Below are 21,886 nucleotides of genomic sequence, written 5' to 3'. Positions count from 1 at the left end.
ATGCACATAAAGATCTATTAATCCTGCCCATATCACATGTATTGTTAATGATACATATTGTTCTCGACACACCAGTTTTGTAAATCGAAGCTGTGTATTTGCAATGCATTCTTTTTTGATAAAAACAAGCCCCAAGATCAAAATGCCATCTGCTGCGAACTTGTTTTTTATCCTTCTACTGGACTGTGTGGTTTCCAATATGGCTATTACCTCAGAACGTCGCTTAACCAATGGTGGGCCACTGTTGGTTCTACTGCGAAGCTGGGGCAAAGACACATCACCCCCTTTAAAGGAGGGCTGGGGAAAGAAAGCAGCAGCCCTGGCGGTGGAACCAGAGGCGGCCGAGATCCCACCAATGCCCCTTCCCCAGATCATGCTCCCACGTAACGTGACGGCAGACGCCCTGAAACCTCCGCTGGGGGCCGCACAGGTAGCGCCACCTCCACGCCGACTGGTGGACGTTGATGTGTGTCGGGGCTACTATGACGTCATGGGCCAGTTCGACAACACCTTTAACTGCACCAAGGACACCTACATCTACTGCTGTGGTACTTGCCACTTCCGCTTCTGCTGTGAGCATCAGCGCAACCGTCTGGATCAAGACTCCTGCACTAATTACAACTCGCCCGTCTGGGCGAACACACAGGTACCTGCTACTCAGCCCCCGAGCCGTTCGGACCCAGACTTCGACCCGCTGCAGCACCAGAACAACAATACAGCTTACGTCATCGGTGGTGTCATCTCTTTCACGGTGGCTGTAGCCATCGGGGTCAAAGTGGCTTTTCGGAAGGTTTCTCGTAGACCCAGAAACCGAGACATCAACATGCCGAGGTAAGTCCTTTTTTTTTAATATACAAATATATTAACAGCTCCTGAATTATTGACAAGTATTGACTGGGTACAACTTGCTTCAGGTGCATTTAAACATTCTTAATTGGTTGATTTAGAATGTAAAATTTTGTAGTGTTTTCTGATACCCTGTTCTTAATTCCTGCGTTTCTCCTTTTCTCAGAGCATTGGTTGAAATCCTGCGTCATCAGTCAAGCCCAATACAGCACAGTGAGAGGAACAATAGCACCATCCTGACTACCGCCACCAGCAGCAAGGGCGCTTTAGGACGGCAATCCAAAAACCAGTACACACCTATCCTCCAGAGCAAAGATAACCGAAGTAAGTCTCATGCTAGGTCAGCTAAGGCCTAAAACTGATCAACCAGTGTCAGGGGAAAGAAAAAGATAGGACATTTCCCAGGATATATGCAATGAGGATGGATTTGGAATAAGATAAATGATACTTGTGGGATTTCTTTTCGGACCAAATGATTCCTAGAGGTTTAAAAAGACCATTAAAGGATTTGGAGGTAATTCTGTATTGTTTAACAATCATTAAATGCAGCAAATAACGTTCAGGGGAAACAATGTCTTATCAGTGTGGTCTAGAAAAGGGAAAGGCAACAACTTTGCTCTCTGATCGATGGTTCAAAATTCTGGGTTATTTGCTGTTTTCCCCCAATTTCCCTCCCAATCCAGTCGTATCCAATTACCCGATTGCAATACGCTTCCTCTCTACTAATGCTAACCTCCACTCCTGACCGAGGAGAGCCGTGGCTAACACACGCCCCCTCCGACACATGTGCAGTAGCCGACTGCATCTTTTCACCTGCACGAGGCGAGTTCATATGCGGATCAGCTTTGTGTACGGAGAGCCACACCCTGATTTGCACTATTCCTTGTCTGTGCAGGAGCCATCAGTCAGCCAGCAGAGGTCGTAATTGCATCAGTTATAAAGTCCCGTCCGGTACCCGCCCTGAATGAACAACAAGCCAATCGTTCATATAGGCGCCCAGAGTTAGAAATGTTGGCTTTGATGTGCTAGCGTGTTTTACCGCTGCACCACTTAAGTGTCCTAATATTTTTATATATTGTGGAGTCGGTGAGACGCTAGCAAACATAACCCTCTTTTACTTTTGGGAGATTAGCCCATATATTAGGAAAAAGAGATCTTGTGTGAATTACAAGGGCGTAGAAAAAAGGGGCCAGATCTGATATACAGCAAATCCCTCCCACATAAACACAGAGGTCACTATTAACAACACACTTAATGTAAATGGTAGCTTTACAAAATCATTACAACTCTAACACAAAATGCGCTATTCGCTACATCACTCGAACACATCTAACTCTACACAAACCCTCCTAAAACAATGCAACCATTAATCCCAATTTAACCCTTATTACTGTTTTTGGCTGTGGGCTCCCATGGTCGGTGAGGTTAGCAGACGGGGCAACCCAAGGGGACCCAATACGGTCGCTCACCACAATATATAATGCATGGTTTTGCATTGCATCATACCAGCACAACACACACTAACACACCACCACCATGTCAGTGTCACTGCAGTGCTGAGAATGATCCAACACCTAAATAATACCTGCTGGTCCTGTGGGGGTCCTGACAATTAAAGAACAGGATGAAATCAGGCTAAAAAAGTATGTAGAGAAACAGACAGACTACAGACAGTAATTGTAGAACTACAAAGTGCTTCTATATGGTAAGTGGAGCTGATAAAATGGACAGTGAGTGTAGAAAAAAGGTGGTTTTAATGTTATGGCTGATCAGTGTATATAAAGGACTAGACATACACCACCAATGACATCGGCCACACATTATTGGAGAGACTCTGTCAGTGTTGCTCTGCTCTCTTGCAGTTGGAAAACACAATTTAATCCAGTCTGGGTCAAGTCCCAAACACACAGCTACTATCGGTAAGCCAAAGTGCACAAATAGCTTGTGAGCTACTGGCTTGAAAGATAATGAATGGACGAATGTGTCTGTGTGTGTCAGTGGGGTAAAAACCCACCCATTATTTGTCCGTAAGATGTAAAGGTGTGCTGGACATGTGTGAGCAAGCTTCCTGAATCAGCTTATGTCTGTGTGACCCATGTGTATGTCAAATGTGTTGCTTTTTGTGCAGCAGCTTTCTCTCCACACCCCCTCTAACTCGAGAGTGCATGAGGGTGTTTACATGGCTCTTTTTCGCTCACCAAGTGCTCCCACACACCACCACTGCCATGTTGTAAGCTGTTGTTTTTTTTTAATGTGTGCTTCACAGTTGGCTGTCAGTGTGGGCACTCGTTGCTTGTTTGTAGAGTTGGTTAAGCTTCATTTTGCGGATGACCATGCTTGTAAACATGCTTGTATTGCATATTTATGGAATGCGTAAGCATGAACTTAAAAAGAAAAATACGCCACAGATGGGCACTTTCATCCTAAGACATTTTCTAAGGAGGAATGTCAACTCTGGGTGGATGTTTCACAGAAAAGAAGAAAGTCTTTTTAAAAAGTGTCATTAAAAAAACCCACATTTAAATGCGACTTGCATGGAAAATGCAAATAATAAAAATCACAGAGTTTCTTACATTTACTTTGACTTTTATTTCATTGCAGACAGGATGAACCTGAGATATTTCATGTTTTATCTCTTTAGCTCAACTTTATTTCATTTATTAATAAACATCCATTCCTGCATTTCAGGCCTGCAACACATTCCAAAAAAAGTTGAGACAGTAAAGCATTTACCACTCTGTAATGTTGCCATTACTTTTCACAACACTTAAAAGACGCTTTGGCACCGAGGAGACCAAGTGATTTAGTGTTTCAGCTTTTATTTTGTCCCGTTCTTCCTGCAAACACGTCTTAAGATGTGCAACAGTACGGGGTCGTTGTCGCATTTTTTGTTTCAAAATTCTCCACACATTCTCTATTGGGGAGAGGTCAGGACTGCAGGCAGGCCAGTCCAGTACCCGTACCCTCTTCTCCCGCAGCCATGTCTATGTAATGTGTGCAGCAGGTGGTTTGGCATCGTCTTGTTGAGAAATGCATGGACGTCCCTGGAAAAGATGACGCCTTGAAGGCAGCATATGTTGGTCTAAGATCTCAATGTACTTTTCTGCATTAATGCTGCCATCACAGAAGTGTAAATGACCTTTGCCAAGGGCACTGACACACCGTGACAGACCCTGGCTTTTGGACTTTTCGTCTTTGGTCCGGAGCACACGGCATCCTTTTTTTTCCAAAAAAGACCAGGAATGCTGATTCATCTGACCACAATACACGTTTCCACTGTGTGATGGTCCATCCTAGATGCCTCTGAGCCCAGAGAAGTCGACGCCGCTTCTGGACATGGTTAACATAAGGCTTCTTTTTTGCACAGTAAAGTTTTAAGTGGGATTTGTGCATGTAACTCTTACGTTTAATGATATTATGCACTGTAGAGGGAGAAATATGCAAATCCCTTCCAATCTTTCTTTGAGGTATGTAGTTTTTAAACATTTCAATCATTTTCTCACACATTTGTTGACAAACTGGAGATCCTCTGATCATCTTTGCTCATCAAAGACTCCTTTGAATTCTTTCCTGGATGCTGCTTTTGTACCAAACCATGATTACAATCACCTGTTGACATCACCTGTTTGGAATCACATCGTTATTTAGTTTTTTCACCTCATTACTAGCCCTAACTTGCCCCCGTTCCAATTTTTTTGGAATGTGTTGCAGACCTGAAATGCAGGAATGGAGGTATATTAATATTAACAAATGAAATGAAGTTGAGCAGATAAAACATGAAATATCTCAGGTTCAAACTGTCTGCAATCAAAAAAGTAAATGTAAGGAACACAGCATTTTCATTTTATTTGCATTTTCCATACTGTTTTAACTTTTTCTGATTTGGGGTTGTATAGAAACTCGTCTTTTATTAATTATTTTATGAAGCTTTTATGGAGGCAGTTTAAATAACCTGTGGAAAAGATCCCTTGGTTTAACCATAGCCAACTATAGAATGATTTTAAAACTACACTATATAAAGAGATGTGTTCCTAATCCGTGTATCTATGCATTTTGAGTCTCTGGTTTATGTTTTGCCAGGGTTCCTATCTGACTGTTTTATGTTTTATACCCTCCTACCTTTTAAAGGCTTAATGGCTTGAATATTGCGCAGATTAATAGTATTTCTTTTTACATTTTCGTCAGCCAGGATATCATTCCTCATCCAGAATAGATCAACCCAACTGCTGCTGATTAGGCTTTTCTCATTTATAAATGCTTTGTAGCTATAATCAGGCTTCCAAGCCTGTAGTGTACACTAGACTTTAACAGAGCACATGCCCAAACACAACTGATATTACATCTTAGGGTGAGATGGGTCCCACTATTGTTTCCTACTGATAATAACACAGCCAGATGTTTCCATAATGAACCTGTGCATTTAGGGGTAGCACCTTAAAAATGACCCATTCAAGCCCTCAAGTTCGTTGTGGATCCACATTTCTGTTTTGATCTATCTGCTCGTCTCTTGGACGTTTAAGTGCTGACCTTTCGATTCTGTTCTATCAGAGCGTGTACCACGAATAAACAATGCCCAGCTGTCCTCCACTGCAAATCTGCTTTCCAGCAAGACCAGCAACACGGGTCCTCATCCGACCTTCTCTCACTCCTTTCACAACCTGGCCCAGCTCCCACCAACATATGAAGCTGTTATGAAACCTGAGATTAACCGCTATTCCTCTCTCAAGAGACTAGGTAGGTGGGTGGGGGGGGGGGGGGGAATTGCTTCTAAACTATGAGAGGAATTGCTTCTAAACTACCAGTGGCTTTAGCCCAGTGCACAATACACCATGTAAAAAATCAGTGTGATCAGGCGAAGTGTCGGCTCTAGTCAACTAATGATTTAGACACCACTGGAAATTCAGGCTAAAAGTGATGTATTATGTTTATTAATGTCCTTGTACATAAAATAAGAAAATATATGATGATTATGAGAATAACCTTGATCTGCATTTCTTCTCTTACGCAGAGAAAGAGCTGGATGATATAACAGGTTACTATACCTCGAAGCGACGATCCAACAATGCACCACCCTCCTTTCACTCCTCTCAGCATCACCTGCCATGGGGAGGTGATTACACCCTAGATGCAAGGGGCACGTTGCCGTTGCACTCATCCCGACCCCGAATATACGTACCTACATCTACCTCCACACCAAACCCTTACCCTTTACCACAGACACCATACAGTCCCACCCTTGAGACAGCGAGCCAGCCTCCACGCCGTGTGATGTCTCAAGACCAGCTGCTGGCCCTGGGAGAGGGAAACGCTCTCTCCTACCTCTCCAAGAATCAGCAGCACCAGTACTACAAAGCCATGACCACCAGCAAAAGTTCCAACTCCCAGACAATACGAAAGTCCCACGAACGCCTTCCCGTGTCACCGAGTTACCTAGACGAAAGGATGATGATGGGCAGAATGCGTGACTACGGTGGCATGGTGTCCCCCGTATCTCACCTCAGCCACCACAAGAAAGCGCAGTCCCAGCTGAACGTCTGCGTGACCCCCTCGCTCGACCGGCACCACATGATCAAGATGAACTCGCACCCGACCTCCGGCTGCGAACAGGAGCGGGGTGTCCCCGGCATGTCCGCCGCTCACGGGACTACCGCTCTGAATTGGGGGGAGGGGCCTGGCTCTCTGGGCGTAACGGTGGGCCACAGTGCCCGCAGGATGGCGTTCGCTACCAAGCGACAGAACACCATCGAACAGCTGCACTTCCTCCCTGGGGGTGGCGGGGGAGGGGGAGGCAGTCAAGCATTGTGGACAGGGAGTAAGAATGAAGTCACTGTGTGAGGGAGGATTAAGAAGGGAGGTAGAAAGGGTTGTTAGAAAGATGATATGCATTTGCTCAGACAGAAAGCAGGCATAGTACTTTGAGGCGGAGGTCTAGGTAAGAGTTAGAATGCGGGATGGAACATGGAACATGATTGGATTGATGGGAACCTCAGAGATAGAGTAAGGCAGAACATGAGGATGCAATCTGGGGATTCATTTGACCCCCGGGGTGCTTGCTGCTTAGGACAGGGGCGGACAAACCCTTGTGAAATAAAAGCATTTTCAGATGGAACTTTAGATGAAGGTCGTCAGTTTTACTCATCTATGTATGCTGTATATATTCAATTTCGGAGGCATTTGCATCTACATTTGAGCCATATGTTTAGATTCGAAAGCAAAAAATGTAAAAAGAATATTACATTGAGGCTTCCTTCATAGAGAAACTTTTCTAAAGAGTACGTATTCTCACTAATTTGTATTGCTATCTTGGTGAGAGAACATGATAAATGATCAAATTTGACTATAACTTGAAGGTGGAAGCTTTGAGTACTGGTGGCCTGACTGTAATTTCATGAATTTTCTTACTATAATGCAAACTGTTTATATGAACAAGGTGTCCCATGAATAATGCTGTGACCTTTAATGGATAAAGACGTTTTTTGAAACGCAAATAATGTGAATTCAGAAATACACTGTACAGTTTTATTTGGCTTAAAATAAGAAAGATGCTATGAGGAATTGTAATGCTTCTGTATCGTAATATGACTCTTTAAATTCAGAGTCTTGGCACTGTTATCATGTTGTTTTTTAACAGTTATTTAGATGATATGACAGTACTGAACTTGACAGTATTTTATCAGCCTATATTAACGCTGTGAGTAGTATTGAAGTTGTTTTACTATATTGGCAGGGTTGGGCAGCAATGGAATACAAGCATTCAGAATACATATTCAAAATGCAAACAAAACATCTGTATTGATGATTTATTATTACATTTAGGGCAGACCATTTCTGTTTGTTCTTTGTTTTTTAGTCAGTAAAATTATTTAGAAATTAAACTAATAAAACACGCATCGATTTCCCGCAACAGTTATTGGCACCCTTGGTATTGTTGAGTAAAAAGGGTAACAAGAAGTGAACCTTACCCTAACCCTGCATTCAATACTTTGTACAACCGGTAGCACTGTCGCCTCACAGCAAGAAGGTCCTGGGTTCGATCCCCGGGAGGGGGTCGGTCCAAGTCCTTTCTGTGTGGAGTTTGCATGTTCTCCCCGTGTCTGCGTGGGTTTCCTCCAGGTGCTCCGGTTCATGACTGTGTTCGATATAACCTTGTGTGAACTGATGAACCTTGTGTAGGGAGTAACTACTGTTCCTGTCATGAATGTAACCAGTGTAAAACATGACATTAAAATCCTAATAAACAAACAAACAAACTTTGTACAACCGCCCCTCGCCAATAAAACAGCTTAAACGACTTAGTTTTCTCCTTTAATATCTTATAAGGTTGGAGAATATAGAGCAGGGAATTTGAGACCATTCCTCTTTACAGAATCACACCTAGGTCCTTTCTTGTTCACTCTCTTTAGCTTACCCCACTGGTTTAGCACCCAGGTGGCGTAGCGGGATATTCCGCTAGCACACCAGCACAAAGATTCTAAACTCCTCGGTTCGAAATTCGGCATTGCCACCGGTCGGCTGGGCGCCATCTAGCGGGCATAATTGGCAGTGCCTGCAGCAGATGTTGATTGGCTATTGTTTCTGCTAGGTAGGGATGACCGGACTATGTGTACTATGTGTAAGGACCCTGATTAGCAAATAGAGAGGCGCCTGTGCAGAGTGCATGGGTGAAAAAGTGTTCCGCTAAGGGCTGCACGCGGGTCGGAGGAGGCGTGAGCAGCAATATACCCACCTCGACTGCAGTCAGGGATCCCCCAGCAGCAGAAGACAAATTGACTACACTTTGGATCATTGTCCTGCTGGAAGATCCAATGACGACAGATTTTTAGTTACTTGGCAGGAGCAGACAGATTTTGATTTAAAATATCCTGGTAATTTAGGGTTTGGAGAAACATCAGGAAACACCACAGATTTTCCATCATACTTAACAGAGGACATCACACACCAAACACACTCTGAGTGTTGGTTGCCAAATAGCTGAATTTATTTTATCTCACCATATAACATGGTTTTAAAGTCTCAGTAGCATTATGCAAACTCCCATGCTTATGTTTGTGGCTTTTTACTGGGAAACCTTCCAAATGATTGTTGGTGTGGATGTGGCATCTGATGGTAATGTTCTGAAGAGTTTTTTTCTAACTTTCCAACACTAAACCCTTTGCCTTTTTTACCATTCTCCACACTATCATGGGTGCAAAACAAACTTGGGTTCTTGTGTAGGCACGCTTTCCACAGTTCCAGCTATTCATTATTGCCCCAACTGTAGATTTATGCATATTTTATTTAGGTGAGTAGCCACTTTTATAGCTATTCCCTGACCTATGAAGGTCAACACACTTTTCCCCTAGTTTGAATAGTTAAAATTCTCTTGTATTTTCCATGTTAAGGAATTTTGTATTCATGTAAGTGTACGTATAGACTAGGATTATTCACCATTATTCTCTAGGATTATGGATTTAATATTACCCTTTTTACTCATCTTTACCATGAGGCTCATGTGTTAGCATCAAGCTGAACATTAGCTAGTGACAGATCAGTTGAGTGAATTATGGGACAATGTCACTATCAGGGTTTGTTGATGGAGGGGAGGAAAGTGTATGGAAATCAATTGAACAGCTCTGAACACATTTAAACAGATTACACCTAAACATGGGTGCTTGGGACCTTGGGATTCAATCATCACTTCAACTCCCTGTCTTGAAAAGTTTCACATGTTGTTTCCATGCTTTCCCCCACATCCCAACACATACAGAAGGTGGATTGACTGGTTTAAATTTCTTCTAGGTGCACCTAGCACTGAGGAATAGTGCGATGTATGTTTTGGGGTGCCTTTTCAAAATGTATTCTGATGCTGGTTCTGTTTTCACATACAGTGGTACCTTAAAACTCAACGTCAATTGGTTCTGGGACTGGCGTAGTTTAAAAGGCGTTGAGTTTCAAGATATTTTTTCCCATTAGGATGTATGGGAAACCTGTTAATGCGTTCCATGGTCCCGTGGACTTGCATACATTTTAGGCTTATGTCAAATAATGGGGTTATTTTTGACACTTATACACTGAAAATAACACAAAATAATATAATATAATATAAATATAATATAAAAATGCTGATTTTTACAATTTCTCAGAACCCCGAGCTATAACACAAGTTTAAAAGTGAAACAGTGAGGAAAATCCAGCTAAACACAGATACATGTGGAGCTTTGCAGAGATCTGATGGTCATTCCACACAAATGCAGATTCGTCTCATATTCGCACTTTGATGATGTTTTACCTCACCGCTCAAGCCGAGCTCTGAACAAAGCCACAATTCACGTCGAGTTTAAGGGAAACGTTGAGTTTATGGGTACAGATTTCTCAACGAAGGGCATTGAGTTATAAAGATTTTGAGTTTAGGAGACGTTGAGTTAAAAGGTACCACTGTATTGCAATTGAATTGTTGCTAAATACATTTAGAACAGTGTATTTAGTATTCAACCATCAATACTCAACCTCAAAATAGTTTGCCCAACCCAGCTAATGACTACTTTATGGAACTTGGCTCTGAGAGCAGTATGTACTGGTAATCTTTGATTATTAATGAGCAAATCAGAATCAGGTACATATAAAGATTTTGAGCAAGACAGTTATTGGCTGAAAGAATCCAGTTCATAATCAATAGTGGTGATTAGCCAGCAAGTGCTACGACTGACTACGATGCATGTCTGACCAAAGGACCGATGCATTTCTTTTATCAAGTCTTGGGTCCTTACACGGTCTGTTATCTTGGGAGTGTAAAGTAATTATGAGCATGCATTGTTATCAACAAAACAGCAGATTCTCATACAAACTATAACTACAGATGTTCACTGTATAAGGATGGTGGGCGATGGGAAAGGGGATGGGCATTCGGTGGACACTTTACTTCAAGGGCTATTCTGAACATTTTCTCTGTATGTCTGTGCTTCTGTGTCGGCATTTTTAAATAATCACGTGTCAGTGTAATTGGCACGGCTATAGATGATTACTTATTACTGAAAATGCAGAAAACAACAAAGAACAAGGTAGTGCCATAGATATTTATGTAGTCTGCCAAGCTGAACACTTTGTAATATATAAAATGATGTAATTTTCCCATTATTGAGCAGGCTTTTTTGTATATGCTGAAAAGCGCTGTTTTAGGTCGAAATCTCGTTATACTTTTCCACTGTTCTCACCAAAATGGACAATTGTTGTATAGTGGGTGCCTGAGACTGGACTGAAGTGAAAGTTGTGGCTGAAATTAAAAGAAAATTGGAACAGCCACAGTACAGGCCTGAACACATCCTGAGTCATTTTCTTTTCATTAAAGTTATTTAATTATAAAGTGTATTTTAATGCATTTTATTCTGATTTATTATACACTGATCAGCCACAACATTAAAACCACCTCACTGTCCATTTTATCAGCTCCACTTACCATATAGAATCACTTTGTAGTTTTACAATTACTGACTGTAGTCCATCTGTTTCTCTACATACATACAGGACCACTACAGAGCAGGTATTATTTAGGTGGTGGATCATTCTCAGCACTGCAGTGACACTGACATGGTGGTGGTGTGTTAGTGTGTGTTGTGCTGGTATGAGTGGATCAGACACAGCAGCGCTGCTGGAGTTTTTAAATACCGTGTCCACTCACTGTCCACTCCCACCTAAATGGTCCACCTTGTAGATGTAAAGTCAGAGACAATCGCTTGTCTATTGCTGCTGTTTGAGTTGGTCATCTTGTAGACCTTCATCAGTGGTCACAGGACGCTGCCCACGGGGACTATTCTCTGTCCAGCAGTGACAGTGAGGTGTTTAAAAACATATCCACTCATACCAGCACAACACACACCAACACACCACCACCATGTCAGTGTCACTGCAGTGCTGAGAATGATCCACCACCTAAATGATACCTGCTCTGTGGTGGTCCTGTGGGGGGTCCTGACCATTAAAGAACAGAGTAAAAGGAGGTTAAAAAAGTATGCAGAGAAACAGATGGACTACAGTCAGTAATTGAAGAACTACAATGTGCTTCTATATGGTAGCAGTGTGTGTAGAAACAAGGAGGTGGTTTTAATGTTATGGCTGATCGGTGTAACTAGTTATATTTAACTAGTTCCCAGCATTCAGACTAATTCTCAGATCAGATTATTATTGTTTACTTGATTTTACTTTCTGTGACTTTTTCTTTATATTAACCTTTAATTCTTTTAATGAATTTTCTAGTATATCCTATACTTTGTAAGTACTGACAAAAAATAGATGCAATCAAAATGAAAAGATTTAAAGCATGAAGATGTCAAGCCAGTGTTGATGTCATTATAGCTGATTATCGATGTCAAGGTGTGTGTGTCCTGTTTGTCCGTGTTTCTGTGCCTGTTTGTATTTCAGTGTCTGTTCTTTGGAATGCTGAATCACACATTTTATCTGACTTCTATCTAATTGGTCAGATAATGTGCTATTCAGAAAACCCAAGACAAATTAAACCCAAAATGACTTTATTTATTTTTGTTTATATGAGTGTTTTCATACAAGTTTAATTGAAATAAAGATGGAAGAATTAAAACCTGCATCCTTTAAAATACTTAACAATGAATAGTTAAGGAAAAAAATAATGTAGTTTTTATTGCCAAAAGTATTCGCTCGTCTGCCTTCACACGCATATGAACTTGATTTAATATGATAACAGCTTCAACTCTTTTGGGAAGGCTTTCCATTTTTGACCGTTCTTCCAGAAGCGCATTTGTGAGGTCAGACACTGATGTTGGACGAGAAGGCCTGGCTCACAGTCTCCGCTCTAATTCATCCCAAATGTTTTCTATCGGGTTGAGGTCAGTACTCTGTGCAGGCCAGTCAAGTTCTTCCACACCAAACTCGCTCATCCATGTCTTTATGGACCTTGCTTTGTGCACTGGTGCGCAGTCATGTTGGAACAGGAAGGGTCCATCCCCAAACTGTTCCCACAAAGTTGGGAGCATGAAATTGTCCAAAATCTCTTGGTATGCTGAAGCATTAAGAGTTCCTTTCAGCCGAGCCCAACTCCTGAAAAACGACCCCACACCATAATCCCCCCTCCACCAAACTTTACACTTGGCACAATGCAGTCGGAAAGTACCGTTCTCCTGGCAACCGCCAAACCCAGACTCGTCCATCGGATTGCCAGACGGAGAAGCGTGATTCGTCACTCCAGAGAACACGTCTCCACTGCTCTAGAGTCCAGTGGTGGCGTGCTTTACATCACTGCATCCGACGCTTTGCATTGCACTTGGTGATGTAAGGCTTGGATGCAGCTGCTCGGCCATGGAAACCCATTCCATGAAGCTCTCTACACACTGTCCTTGAGCTAATCTGAAGGCCACATGAAGTTTGGAGGTCTGTAGTAATCGACTCTGCAGAAAGTTGGCGACCTCTGCGCACTATGCGCCTCAGCATCCACTGACCCGCTCTGTCATTTTACGTTGCCTAACACTTCGTGGCCGAGTTGCTGTCGTTCTCAATCACTTCCACTTTGTTATAATATCACTGACAGTCGACTGTGGAATATTTAGTAGTGAGGAAATTTCACGACTGGACGTGTTGCACAGGTGGCATCCTATCACGGTACCACACTGGAATTCACTGAGCTCCTGAGAGCGACCCATTCTGTCACAAATGTTTGTAGAAGCAGTCTGCATGCCTAGGTGCTTGGTTTTATACACCTGTGGCCATGGAAGTGATTGGAACACCTGAATTCAATGATTTGGATGGGTGAGTGAATACTTTTGGCAATTTAGTGTATGTTTAACTTTTTTTCAGCTGCAGATTAGAAAAAGAAACAAACATTTTCTATTTTTTGCTGAATGGATTACATAGATAGCCAATATTAAAGCTTCATGGGTCTGAAATTTAGTGACGTAGTCACGTTTTAAAGCTGTAAAAGGTAAGTTCATTTTTTATTTTGGATTAAAGACCAATTCTGCTATCATTACTGGTACACATTTTTTACAATATCCAATCAAAGTGGAAATAGTCCCACAAAGCATTTTGATTATATCAGGGTAAAGTCAAAATAAATACATTCTGCAGTAAAACTGTGTACTTGGCAACACTCTGCTGAGTACTGTAAGGAAAAAGCCACCCTGCAAGGTTTAGTATTTTGTATCTGGAAATTTGTGGCCATTCAGTCTTATTGGACAAAGATGCCCTTTTAACCCACCCAAAAATGTCTTATTTAATACACAACACACAGAGGGATGTCAAATACTTCTGTCCATATCATGTGTGTGTTGCAAGGTAAGGCTTTTGTAAATCAGACCTCCCCCTCCCCCTCATTTTCACCCAATCTAATCATTGCCAATTCCCCTGTTGCAAAAAGCACCACATTCGTCCAGTCAGAGAAGCAGTCTATTGCTTTGTACAATTTGTGACCCCTTGTACACTATTCATCAATTCAAATGGGACCCCCAAGGGACCCTTATTGATTAGATTATTCAGAGGGTAAACCATTATCAGTACTGCAATGACACCATCATTGTAATAACATGGTAAGAGTGTGAGTGTTGCTGGGATTTTGAACACCTCTATTTCGGGGGGCATGGTGGCTCAGTGGGTAGCACTGTCTCCTCACAGCAAGAAGGGCGGCCTTGATCCTCTCTGTGTGGAGTTTGCATGTTCTCCCTGTGTTTGCGTGGGTTTCCTAACACAGTCCAAAGACATAAAAGTGAGGTCAACTGGAGATACAAAATTATCCATGAAACTTGTGAACCGATGAATCTTGTGTAATGAGCAACTACCGTATACAGTCTGAGCAACTAAGGGTTAAGGACCTTGCTCAAGGGCCCAACAGCAGCAACCTGGCAGTGGTGGGGCTTGAACCAGCGACCTTCTGATTACTAGTCCAGTACCTTAACCACTAGGCTACAGCTTGCCCGACAGCTTGCATACTTAAAGCAGTACGCTCTTTCAGTACTTAAGTGTGCAGTAAGCACGCAACCTCGTACGTACTACGTCTGCCATCTTACCAACGTCACATGATGCATGATGTCACATCGCCACAGTTATAACAATTTTAAAATTGGACAAAATTAATTCTGTAAATTAAATAAATTAAATAACTCATAACGTTTATCAGGGTTGTAATTAATCATAACTTTTTTTTTAAAAATTTTTTAATGCTTTTTCTCCCCCTTTAGCGCGTCCAATTGCCCAATTTGCATCACGCCTCCTCTCTGCCTCTCTGCTTTCGCGTACTGTTCAGTATGGAAGTACAGTAGACCCTTGAGTTATGAACGGTTTACCATACGAACATTTTGGGTTATGAACTGAAATTCACGAAACACGTGACGTCACGTACAAGTTCACTCCAACCGTCTCTCTCTCTCTCTCTCTCTCTCTCTCTCTCTATCTATCTATATATATATATATATACAGTGTATCACAAAAGTGAGTACACCCCTCACATTTCTGCAAATATTTTATTATATCTTTTCATGGGACAACACTATAGAAATGAAACTTGGATATAACTTAGAGTAGTCAGTGTACAACTTGTATAGCAGTGTAGATTTACTGTCTTCTGAAAATAACTCAACACACAGCCATTAATGTCTAAATGGCTGGCAACATAAGTAAGTACACCCCACAGTGAACATGTCCAAATTGTGCCCAAAGTGTCAATATTTTGTGTGACCACCATTATTATCCAGCACTGCCTTAACCCTCCTGGGCATGGAATTCACCAGAGCTGCACAGGTTGCTACTGGAATCCTCTTCCACTCCTCCATGATGACATCACGGAGCTGGTGGATGTTAGACACCTTGGACTCCTCCACCTTCCACTTGAGGATGCGCCACAGGTGCTCAATTGGGTTTAGTCCATCACCTTTACCTTCAGCTTCCTCAGCAAGGCAGTTGTCATCTTGGAGGTTGTGTTTGGGGTCGTTATCCTGTTGGAAAACTGCCATGAGGCCCAGTTTTCGAAGGGAGGGGATCATGCTCTGTTTCAGAATGTCACAGTACATGTTGGAATTCATGTTTCCCTCAATGAACTGCAGCTCCCCAGTGCCAGCAACACTCATGCAGCCCAAGACCATGATGCTACCACCACCATGCTTGACTGTAGGCAAGATACAGTTGTCTTGGTACTTCTCACCAGGGCGCCGCCACACATGCTGGACACCATCTGAGCCAAACAAGTTTATCTTGGTCTCGTCAGACCACAGGGCATTCCAGTAATCCATGTTCTTGGACTGCTTGTCTTCAGCAAACTGTTTGCGGGCTTTCTTGTGCGTCAGCTTCCTTCTGGGATGACGACCATGCAGACCGAGTTCATGCAGTGTGCGGCGTATGGTCTGAGCACTGACAGGCTGACCTCCCACGTCTTCAACCTCTGCAGCAATGCTGGCAGCACTCATGTGTCTATTTTTTAAAGCCAACCTCTGGATATGACGCCGAACACGTGGACTCAACTTCTTTGGTCGACCCTGGCGAAGCCTGTTCCGAGTGGAACCTGTCCTGGAAAACCGCTGTATGACCTTGGCCACCATGCTGTAGCTCAGTTTCAGGGTGTTAGCAATCTTCTTATAGCCCAGGCCATCTTTGTGGAGAGCAACAATTCTATTTCTCACATCCTCAGAGAGTTCTTTGCCATGAGGTGCCATGTTGAATATCCAGTGGCCAGTATGAGAGAATTGTACCCAAAACACCAAATTTAACAGCCCTGCTCCCCATTTACACCTGGGACCTTGACACATGACACCAGGGAGGGACAACGACACATTTGGGCACAATTTGGACATGTTCACTGTGGGGTGTACTCACTTATGTTGCCAGCTATTTAGACATTAATGGCTGTGTGTTGAGTTATTTTCAGAAGACAGTAAATCTACACTGCTATACAAGTTGTACACTGACTACTCTAAGTTATATCCAAGTTTCATGTCTATAGTGTTGTCCCATGAAAAGATATAATGAAATATTTGCAGAAATGTGAGGGGTGTACTCACTTTTGTGATACACTGTATATATACAGTGAGCAAACATTCGGACAGTGTTTTTCCGGTGTTTTCTTTATATTTTGTAAAATTCAATATTAAAATGTCCCCAAAGAAGGTGCAGAGAAAGCCTAGTGTTGAAAAATGAAAAAATCTATTATTCTTTGTTGTTGTACAGTATAATTACTCCTGCTAGTAGATGTCACTGTGTATCAGACAGTGAGTGAGAGAGAAGAAGGAATTCGGCTCAGTAAAGTATTCTTTCTTTCGTGCAATTACACCTACAAAATACAACACTATTGAAATAAAGAAAGAAAATAATAGAGAAATATGAGAGTTATTGCTGTTTCTGGTAGATACATTTTATTAAAAAAAAGGGAGGGAAATGTATTATGGTGTATGGTACGGCACACGTACTGTACTGAAATGTGATGTGGTGTTTTTTATGTACAGTACTATTGTATTGTTGATTATTATTGCTTATTACAGGAATGTCTATTCTATAATTTAAGTTTTAAGGGAAAATATTGTAGTATTTATAACAAAAAAGACCATTTAAGACATTAGAAAGGTTAGATAAGGGGGTGGCTTGGGGGGTCTGGCACATGATTTGTTATGGGAAAAATAGGGTTAAGTCAAGGGTCTACTGTATGCAATTTTGGACGCAGCCATGATGTTAAAATCCTAATAAGTAAATAAGAACACCTCTACTTCAATAGTGTTTTTACTAGGGTTGCCAACCATCCCGTAAAATACGGAATCGTACCTTATTTGGAAACTAAACATCGCGTTCCTTATTGAACTGATACAGGACACACTATGTTCCGTATTTTTATTAATGGGAGAGAAATGCTGCAGATTAGACAGACAGGGCGATGTGTATGAAACAGAAGGAAACTGTCGCTACCGTGGGAATTAGAAAGCGTTTGGTTATTATTTTAAGTAGTGTTCACTTTTAGTCTTAGTAACGCCGTGTCTGCGCAGGCATATCAGCATAACAACCTGTTTATTACTCCACTGTTTGAGTAGCGCAGTGGTCAGAGCACATCGCGCATATCTTTCAGCCTCAGGTTTGAATCCGGCTTAGGGTGAAACTAAAGTAACACAAGCAAGGCCAGCGCTATGGGGGCGCTGGGGTGTGCATTGCACCCCCCAGATTTTCTCCCTGCCCCCCTAAGCAACGCAGTCCAGAACCGGGGCTGCATGTCCGTGTGAAGATGGATTATGTAAAAATGTTGTTTGCACTATTGAGAAAAAAATGTTACATGATGATTTGCCTAAAATATGGTTCTGATTTATTATTATAAAGAATGATAATAATATAAGTTAAACAGCCTAAATAAAACATTTTGATAATGTTCCAATGACGGTGTAAAACCTGTTATATTTTTTTAAAGGTGCAACCCTAACCACCTACCCCCCCCCCCCCCCCCCCCCCGCTCCCGCTCAGGTAAACACCCGCCATCCCACCCCCCACCCTATGCCTTCCGCCAACCTGCCAGCCCAGGGTGTTCCTTATTTCCAATTCTGAAAATTGGCAACCCTAGTTTTAACCAAAAATTAAAAAGCCTTGATATCACTTTCATGGACTTAACAGAAATATTTAATTAATTTTGTAATTGAACCAATTTTGTAGTCTGGTGTTTGACAGCTTGTATTTTGTTACTAAACAACTCTGAAAATTAATAATGTAACACCACTGCACACTTCATTACTCCTTGTGAAAACAATAGATGTATGGTATGTTAGCTCATTGTTTATCTTTAAAACAACTTAATATTTGTAGTATATATTTAATTCTCACGTTGTTTTTTTAAATGTTTTACAGGTAACGTTACATGTCAACAACTTTTAACAGGAAATACATGAATGCATGGCAGGCGTGGATTCGCCATTTTGAGGGGCAGGGTCGAGCAGGACCTTATTAGGGGGAACAGACGCGGCTTGTGGCTAAAATGGCTTCGGAGATGTGACATTGGTCTTACCGTTCAGCTTTTTCAACCTGCTTTACTTTATTCCCTTGTTTTTAAAATCAGCTTTCTACATAATTCTGCACTCATAACCAAAAAGTAAACAACCTCTAGACGTAAATAAATGTTGCTAGTTAAAAACTCTGTGTAGTACACGTCTGAATATTAATAACGCTCCTATGCTGTTTTATCTCAAACATGTTAAAAGTTAATGTGTATGTTCAAATTAAAACGTTCTTTCGATAAATCTGCTTCATTTAACATGTTGACGGAACTGCTTATTTAAGTGAGGTGTCGTTCATGAAATGAGTCGGCTCTTTAAACCAGCTCACTCGGAGTCGATTCGCATTGTTGAGTCATTTTTATAAAATAAACACTTGACAAATATGTGAATTTCGAAGCCTTTGCCTTAAGAATAAAATATACGAGTTAGAATTAATTATATATATAATATATATATATATATATATATATATAAATGTATAATTAATTTTATATATAATGATGTAATGTATATAATTATAATATATATATATATATATATTTATTATATATAATTTAATTATATATAAATTATTTATAATTAATTAATTATATATTATATAATTATATAATTAATTATATATAAATAATAAACCTATAACCTGAACTGTGGTTTTATATATACTGTATTCTCATATATATATATATATATATATATATATATATATATATATATATATATATATATATATATATATATATATATATATATATACAGTGTATATATATGGGACAACACTATAGAAATAAAACTTGGATATAACTTAGAGTAGTCAGTGTACAACTTGTATAGCAGTGTAGATTTACTGTCTTCTGAAAATAACTCAACACACAGCCATTAATGTCTAAATGGCTGTCAACATAAGTGAGTACACCCCACAGTGAACATGTCCAAATTGTGCCCAAATGTGTCAATATTTTGTGTGACCACCATTATTATCCAGCACTGCCTTAACCCTCCTGGGCATGGAATTCACCAGAGCTGCACAGATTGCTACTGGAATCCTCTTCCACTCCTCCATGATGACATCACGGAGCTGGTGGATGTTAGACACCTTGAACTCCTCCACCTTCCACTTGAGGATGTGCCACAGGTGCTCAATTGGGTTTAGTCCATCACCTTTACCTTCAGCTTCCTCAGCAAGGCAGTTGTCATCTTGGAGGTTGTGTTTGGGGTCGTTATCCTGTTGGAAAACTGCCATGAGTTTATCTTGGTATCGTCAGACCACAGGGCATTCCAGTAATCCATGTTCTTGGACTGCTTGTCTTCAGCAAACTGTTTGCGGGCTTTCTTGTGCGTCAGCTTCCTTCTGGGATGACGACCATGCAGACCGAGTTGATGCAGTGTGCGGCGTATGGTCTGAGCACTGACAGGCTGACCTCCCACGTCTTCAACCTCTGCAGCAATGCTGGCAGCACTCATGTGTCTATTTTTTAAAGCCAACCTCTGGATATGACGCCGAACACGTGGACTCAACTTCTTTGGTCGACCCTGGCGAAGCCTGTTCCGAGTGGAACCTGTCCTGGAAAACCGCTGTATGACCTTGGCCACCATGCTGTAGCTCAGTTTCAGGGTGTTAGCAATCTTCTTATAGCCCAGGCCATCTTTGTGGAGAGCAACAATTCTATTTCTCACATCCTCAGAGAGTTCTTTGCCATGAGGTGCCATGTTAAATATCCAGTGGCCAGTATGAGAGAATTGTACCCAAAACACCAAATTTAACAGCCCTGCTCCCCATTTACACCTGGGACCTTGACACATGACACCAGGGAGGGACAACGACACATTTGGGCACAATTTGGACATGTTCACTGTGGGGTGTACTCACTTATGTTGCAAGCTATTTAGACATTCATGGCTGTGTGTTGAGTTATTTTCAGAAGACAGTAAATCTACACTGCTATACAAGTTGTACACTGACTACTCTAAGTTATATCCAAGTTTTATTTCTATAGTGTTGTCCCATGAAAAGATATAATGAAATATTTGCAGAAATGTGAGGGGTGTACTCACTTTTGTGATACACTGTATATATATATATTTGGTGAATCAATCAGACAGGATTAGTGCACACATTTAAATCGATGATATAATGAACACGTGTGGCTTTTTAGGGGACCCAGGAGTTGTACGAAGAATTTAATGGGTCCCAGTGCAAAAACTTGAATGTGCACCCTTTTAATTATTAAAACCAAACATGAAATGGGCTGTAAAACCTAATTAAGGTTGGTAAAGCATGTTAAATTAGTGCAACTACTTTTAAACCATGGGTGTAAATTGTGTAAGTGCCAATATAAGGGCCCTAAAAAGATTCTGTTGTCTATAGCACTTTTTACAATAGACATTGTCTCAGAGCAACTTTACAAAATCCAGGACCAACAGATACAAAAACCCCTGTTGAGCAAGCTGAGGGTGACAGTGGCAAGGAAAAACAACCTTAAAATTACAGGAAGAAACCTTGAGAGGAACCAGACTCAGCAGGGACCTCATCCTTCTTGGGTGGTCTGGAGGATATTTTAAATGAATAACATTTACACAAATCATACAAACACAGAAATAAAATGAACTAAAAGTTATAACTAGCAATAAATAAATAACAGAGTTATTATTCAGTCCAGTCTGTAATAAAGTCTGTAGTGAGTTCTTGACATTCTTGGTGCAAACACGCCAGGTTTTCCGTCACATCCGGCAGGAGCAGCAATGTTGGCCCGGCAGTCTCGACTTCATTCCTTAACCTCGGGCAGGTAAACAGGTTTCCATCAGAAGGACCTCGGGGTAAAACAACAGAAACTGTAGTTAAAAGTGTAAAATGCAAGTTGAGTGAAGTGCACTCAATTACTGTTACAATAAAAGAAAAATATTAAATGTTTGCAAATATCTCAAGATTTGTTAAACTGCTTTTAAAATAGATTACAATCCAACTGAGCCAATCCAATACAGCCAATTTGAGGCAAGTGATTTTATTTTTAGACTTAGACAAACTTTATTGTCATTTATTATACACAAGTATACGCAGAACGGAATTTCGTTGCAATTGGCTCGCACGGAATAAA

At 41.2% G+C, this 21,886-nt stretch overlaps 1 protein-coding gene and 1 long non-coding RNA gene across 3 annotated transcripts in view; one reads left to right on the top strand and one right to left on the bottom strand.

Annotated features, from left to right (window-relative positions):
- The window catches only part of LOC134329647 (uncharacterized), a 42,265-nt gene extending 23,293 nt beyond the window's left edge, over positions 1–18,972 (bottom strand). For both annotated transcript variants that reach the window (XR_010014898.1, XR_010014899.1), the window contains exons 1-2: positions 18,806–18,972; positions 14,407–14,524 (exon numbers count right to left, since the gene is read on the bottom strand). This is a non-coding gene — a long non-coding RNA (uncharacterized LOC134329647). The remainder of the gene's footprint in view (positions 1–14,406; positions 14,525–18,805) is intronic.
- On the top strand, positions 143–7,734 carry shisa7b (shisa family member 7). Its single transcript, XM_062990033.1, has 5 exons — positions 143–831; positions 1,013–1,170; positions 2,709–2,765; positions 5,395–5,580; positions 5,855–7,734. The coding sequence occupies exons 1-5, from the start codon at positions 143–145 to the stop codon at positions 6,679–6,681; spliced, it is 1,917 nt and encodes a 638-aa protein (XP_062846103.1). The 3' UTR covers positions 6,682–7,734.
- Positions 18,973–21,886: the final 2,914 nt, after the last annotated feature.

Source organism: Trichomycterus rosablanca, chromosome 2 (genome assembly GCF_030014385.1).
Source record: "Trichomycterus rosablanca isolate fTriRos1 chromosome 2, fTriRos1.hap1, whole genome shotgun sequence".
Lineage (NCBI taxonomy): Eukaryota > Metazoa > Chordata > Actinopteri > Siluriformes > Trichomycteridae > Trichomycterus > Trichomycterus rosablanca.
Note: the sequence above shows the minus strand (reverse complement) of the source record. Positions and strands in the feature narration are given on the sequence as shown.

What these genes read in the sequence shown, in the direction of transcription:
- shisa7b (XM_062990033.1), top strand. Translation starts at nt 143, where the DNA reads ATGCCATCTGCTGCGAACTTGTTTTTTATCCTTCTACTGGACTGTGTG. An exon ending in CGAGACATCAACATGCCGAG is followed by an intron (nt 832 to 1,012) that starts GTAAGTCCTTTT and finishes TCCTTTTCTCAG; the next exon opens with AGCATTGGTTGAAATCCTGC. An exon ending in CAAACACACAGCTACTATCG is followed by an intron (nt 2,766 to 5,394) that starts GTAAGCCAAAGT and finishes CTGTTCTATCAG; the next exon opens with AGCGTGTACCACGAATAAAC.